This window comes from Myotis brandtii, unplaced genomic scaffold (genome assembly GCF_000412655.1).
Source record: "Myotis brandtii unplaced genomic scaffold, ASM41265v1 scaffold639, whole genome shotgun sequence".
NCBI classification, from domain to species: domain Eukaryota; kingdom Metazoa; phylum Chordata; class Mammalia; order Chiroptera; family Vespertilionidae; genus Myotis; species Myotis brandtii.
This window is the reverse complement of record NW_005370452.1, coordinates 493571-495624: the sequence shown is the minus strand read 5'-3', so window position 1 is coordinate 495624 and position 2054 is coordinate 493571. Positions and strand designations below refer to the sequence as shown.

The 2054-nt window shown below is 42.1% G+C and overlaps 1 protein-coding gene across 1 annotated transcript in view; it reads left to right on the top strand.

Annotated features, from left to right (window-relative positions):
* Nucleotides 1-2054, top strand: part of LOC102240494 (isopentenyl-diphosphate Delta-isomerase 1) — an 8487-nt gene that overhangs the window by 1716 nt on the left and 4717 nt on the right. Inside the window, exons 3-4 of the mRNA XM_005880450.2 lie at nt 1175-1267; nt 1711-1841. Of these exons, the coding sequence (XP_005880512.1) occupies nt 1175-1267; nt 1711-1841 (224 nt within the window). The remainder of the gene's footprint in view (nt 1-1174; nt 1268-1710; nt 1842-2054) is intronic.

Below are 2054 nucleotides of genomic sequence, written 5' to 3'. Positions count from 1 at the left end.
CTGCCTGGTCACCCCTAACTGCCCCCCCCCCCCCCCCACCAGCCTGGTCACCCCTTACTGCTTCCCCTGCTGGCCTGGTCGCCCCCAACTGCACACCACCACCCCCCTGCCAGCCTGGTCGCCCCTTACTGCCTCCCCTCCCCCACCGGCCTGGTCGCCCCATGCAGCTTGCTGGTCAGTCATTTGGTCATCCCTCACTAACTCCCCTGCCGGCCTGGTTGTAGTCAGCCATCTTGTGAGGTCGTGAGGTTAATCTGCATATTACCTCTATTCTATAGGAGGACTAGAGACCCGGTGATCAGGGCCTATGGGGGCATCTCACCCAGTCCCAATTGGGGCCTACCAGATGGGGGGAGGGACTACAGGAGGTTTGCCAGCCAGGGGGGCATTGGCTGGCTGTGGGAACGCACTTGCCACCAGGGGGCAACTCCTGCATTGAGCGTCTGCCCCCTGGTGGTCAGTGCACATCATAGTGACTGGTCGACCAGTCATTCCAGTCGTTCAGTCATAATGGTCGCTTCGGTTTTTATATGTATACATATATATATTTTTTTAATTCAGAAAGGAAAGGAGGGGGAGAGAGATAGAAACATCATTGATCAATTGCCTCCTGCACGCCCCCTACTGGGGATTGAGCCCACAACCCTGGGTATATGCCCTGGCCAGGAATCAAACCTTAACGTTTTAGTTCATAGGTTGATGCTCAACCACTGGTCCACACTGGCCAGGCAACTTTATGTCTTTCACTCAGCTTCTTCAAGATTGATTTGGTTTGTAAAAAAGAAGAAATATAGTAATCCTAGCAAAATAGCACTTGTCAAGCCTATAATGCTTTTTTCCTAGTGAATGGAGAAAGAGACAAGTATCGTAAATGAAAGCACATACCTTCCCAGCTTTCTCAGGAGAAGCCTCACTAAGCCTAATGTCCCTGGACGGGAGATTGGCTGGTAGCAGACTGGCTGACATATCTCTATTTCTGTCACTTGGAGGCCAACTTCTTGCTGGTACGCCAGAGTTCTTCTCCATTGTAGCCATCTGGAGACTCACTAAATAGAAGACAGTGGAAAAAAAGCAGAACTGCCAGCAAGTTACTAATATCCTGAATTCCAAGTAGAGAATCAAAAACGTAACTGGTATTTTAAAACTATATTAACAGTATTGTTTTTGCTTTCAGGATTATTGCATGGAGCTTTTAGTGTCTTCTTATTCAACACTGAAAATAAGCTCCTGCTACAGCAGAGATCAGATGCTAAAATTACCTTTCCAGGTTAGTGTGCCCAGTCGATGTACAGTATTTTGTTGGGAATATAATTTGACTTTGTCATTTGGAACTTTCTGGTTAGCCATTGTCAAAAAGGGAAATCCTGTGAATGACATAATTTCATATTCTACATAAAAGAAGCTTATACAATGAGTGCAACCTAATAAAATAGCAGTAAAGGATAAAAACTGCTAGCTGTATGTGTGTGTATTTTTAAATCTGTATCTTATATTTTGATCTTTTTTGTTAAAAAGGCATTAATAAAGAACTTATCTATACATGTCTGTTTCACAAAATGATGACTGATAGTCCATTATAACTGATTTAGAAATCAATTTTCAAGAATCATTTGATTCATTTTTCTATTAGTTTTAAAACGTTGGGTTGTTTTGAACTCTTAGACCTACTTTGAGCAAAAGTTAATCTACAGCTATATTAACATGTTCCAGGTTGTTTTACCAATACTTGTTGTAGTCATCCCTTAAGTAACCCAGGAGAGCTTGAAGAGAATGATGCAATTGGAGTTAGGCGAGCAGCACAGAGGCGTTTAAAGGCTGAATTGGGAATTCCCATGGAACAGGTAACTAAATTGATTGCATAACCAACCCCTACAAGGTGAAATCTAAACATACATTAAAACATTTTTCATTAAAATTTGAAACCCAAGTGTAGGTTTCTGTTTTGTAACCTCTTTATAGTTATTGGCCCCCCAAAAAAAACCTGGAATAAAGAATATTGAAATTTTCATTTTTTAAAAATTTTTTAAAAAATAAATCTTTATAGTTCAGATTAT